We start from the raw sequence: 2,327 nt of genomic DNA on the forward strand, positions 1-2,327 counted from the left end.
AGCGGGTCTGTGCAGGGAGATGGGGTTTTTCTGCGGGGCCGACCACCACGGATGGAGGGCGCTGGGCCCCACTGCTTTGGCCTGCCTGCAATGCTGGGAGCGCATCACCCTGACAATGCGAATCATGGCTTCTGTTCATGTCACCCGGGTTACCAAACCAGCCCGGATATCTCATTGGCTTAGCTTTGTGCAGCTCATACTTACATATTAGTTCCCGCAACCGTATCAACCACGACCGAGCGTTACCTTCGAATCTGACCGCAGCTCAACTTCTGCCCCGTGCTTGCTTGTCGTCAGGTGAGCGCAACACAGAGCGTCCTCAAGAAACCAGCTTTCACGACGCCTCTCATGCATGCCTGCTGCGCTTGGTCTCGCCGGCCACCGGCCCTCGCCAGCCACGCCGCACCCGCCCCTTGTCACGCCTGGAGCTCGCCCGCACCCCCCTCGCGCGCCGCTGCTGCCGCTGTCTCAACCCCCGCCCTCCCCCGCATTCAACTCCCACCTGCGGCAGGCGAACAGACATGACTCGCCTCGTCAGGGTCGATGAGCAGCGCGCCCTCGCCATCGGCGTCGTGATCGGCTGGGTCATCCACGCGACCCAGCCCCGCATCAAGGCCGGCCTCGGCCGCATCGGCAGCGGCATCAAGACCATCTTCGGCATCAAGTAATGCACCAGATCACGCGCCGTCACGGCGACAGGCGGGGCAGCTGCGGGGGCAGAGTTCGCGCCCGGGCCGCTGCGCCCCCAACCCCACACCCCTCCTGCCTTGCGAGCCCACAGCCGGCGGTGCTGCGCGGCGGTGCTTTCAGTACTGCTGTTTGCGCTCCACTGCGGCGGCGCGTCTGCATGGCAGGCCGTGGCCTCGGCAGCAACAAGGTGGTCAGGCTTGATCGATAGAGCATGCATAATCAGGGGTGAGCGCTCTCGTAGAGACGCCAAAACACAGCACGTATGGCTGTGTTTTGGGCCCCGCCTTCACCTGCATCTCTGCAACACAAATATCACATCTCTGTAACACAAACATGACACTGCCGTTTCAGAAGAGTCACTTACAGTCAGGAGAATGAGCGGCAGGGCTGCACGGGCGGGGCGCGGGTGGCCGTGACATGCCCCCTTGGGTGTGCTGCCTGCTGCGGGGCCCTGGGTGACCGGGTGGCAGCAGGGCAAGAGGGAACGCAACTTCGACACTCTCAGCATCAATTTGGCGTGATCTGCGCCAGGGTGGGTGGGTGTGAGGTCCTGCAGGGGGTTAGGACAGCTGGCCACCACATGAGCGCCCGCAGCAGGGACTGATGTAACGGGCTTGCTTGGGCGTGCCTGTTGCCTGCTCGACGTGTTACTCTTCACCAAAATTGTAGAATTCTACAATTTTGGTGAAGAGTTACAAATTACAGGCCCCACAGCGTATGCCAGGGATGACTCAAGCACCTGTCATGCGATGGCGGTCTTGCGTAGGTGGATGGGTGCGCTTGGTGCCGAACAGGAGGGTGGCAACCCACTGCCGTTTGCCACCATTGAAAAATCTCTGGCTGGTTGGAGAACCACCAGAATGAAGAGGCGTGGCAGTCGCAGCCAGGCCTGCTAATCCCCAATGCCTTTGAGCAACACACAAAGCACATCGAGGAATGACGTCACATGTACACAAAACAGCAGCCACCACCGAGCAAACTAGACAGATGCTGCCAAGGGAACGCCGTCGTCTCGTCAACCTCAAGCAAGCAGAGGCTCTTCGGCTTCCTCCCCTCCTCCCCCGCCGCCGCCGCCGCCGCCGCTGCGGCTGCCGCGCTTGCCTCCGCCCCAGCCCCACCCGCCGCCGCCGCCGCCGCCCGCCGGGCCATCCCCGAGGTCGGGCGTGCTCCTGATGCTCGACTGGGACCGCACCAGATCCCGAGATCTCTCCACCTGCCCCTCCCAATCCTGGAGAGCTGTGATCAGCGACAGGGCGAGCAGCTGCACCACAGACCCCGCGGCCAGGCCGATCCACATGCCGGGGACGCCCCTGCGGAACCGCAGCGCCATGGCGGCGGCGAGGGGGATGCCGCAGCCCCAATAGGCGGCGGCGTTGATGGCAAAGCCGGCGCGCTGTCGGCCGCAGCCGCGGAGGGCGCCGCACATGACGGTCTGCGCGGTGGGGGCGGGGGGAGCGTTTCGTTGCGGGCTGGGATGTGTGTGTGTGTGTGTGTGTGTGCGCGTGCGTGCGCGTGCGTGCGTGCATGCGTGCGTGCGTGCGTGTGGGGGGTTGAGGGGATGGTGTGTGTGTGTGCGTGTTGTGTGTGTGTGTGTGTGTGTGTTGTGCGTGTTGTGTGTTTGTGCATGTGTGTGTGTG

The 2,327-nt window shown here is 63.7% G+C and overlaps 1 protein-coding gene across 1 annotated transcript; it reads right to left on the bottom strand.

Annotated features, from left to right (window-relative positions):
• Positions 1 to 1,711: 1,711 nt before the first annotated feature.
• Positions 1,712 to 2,116, bottom strand: MNEG_12423 (hypothetical protein; the record flags this gene model as incomplete). The annotated part of the gene is made up of 1 exon (XM_014039106.1): positions 1,712 to 2,116. The coding sequence occupies one exon, from the start codon at positions 2,114 to 2,116 to the stop codon at positions 1,712 to 1,714; it is 405 nt and encodes a 134-aa protein (XP_013894560.1).
• Between the last annotated feature and the right edge of the window lie 211 nt (positions 2,117 to 2,327).

This window comes from Monoraphidium neglectum (assembly GCF_000611645.1).
Source record: "Monoraphidium neglectum strain SAG 48.87 unplaced genomic scaffold scaffold03238, whole genome shotgun sequence".
NCBI classification, from domain to species: domain Eukaryota; kingdom Viridiplantae; phylum Chlorophyta; class Chlorophyceae; order Sphaeropleales; family Selenastraceae; genus Monoraphidium; species Monoraphidium neglectum.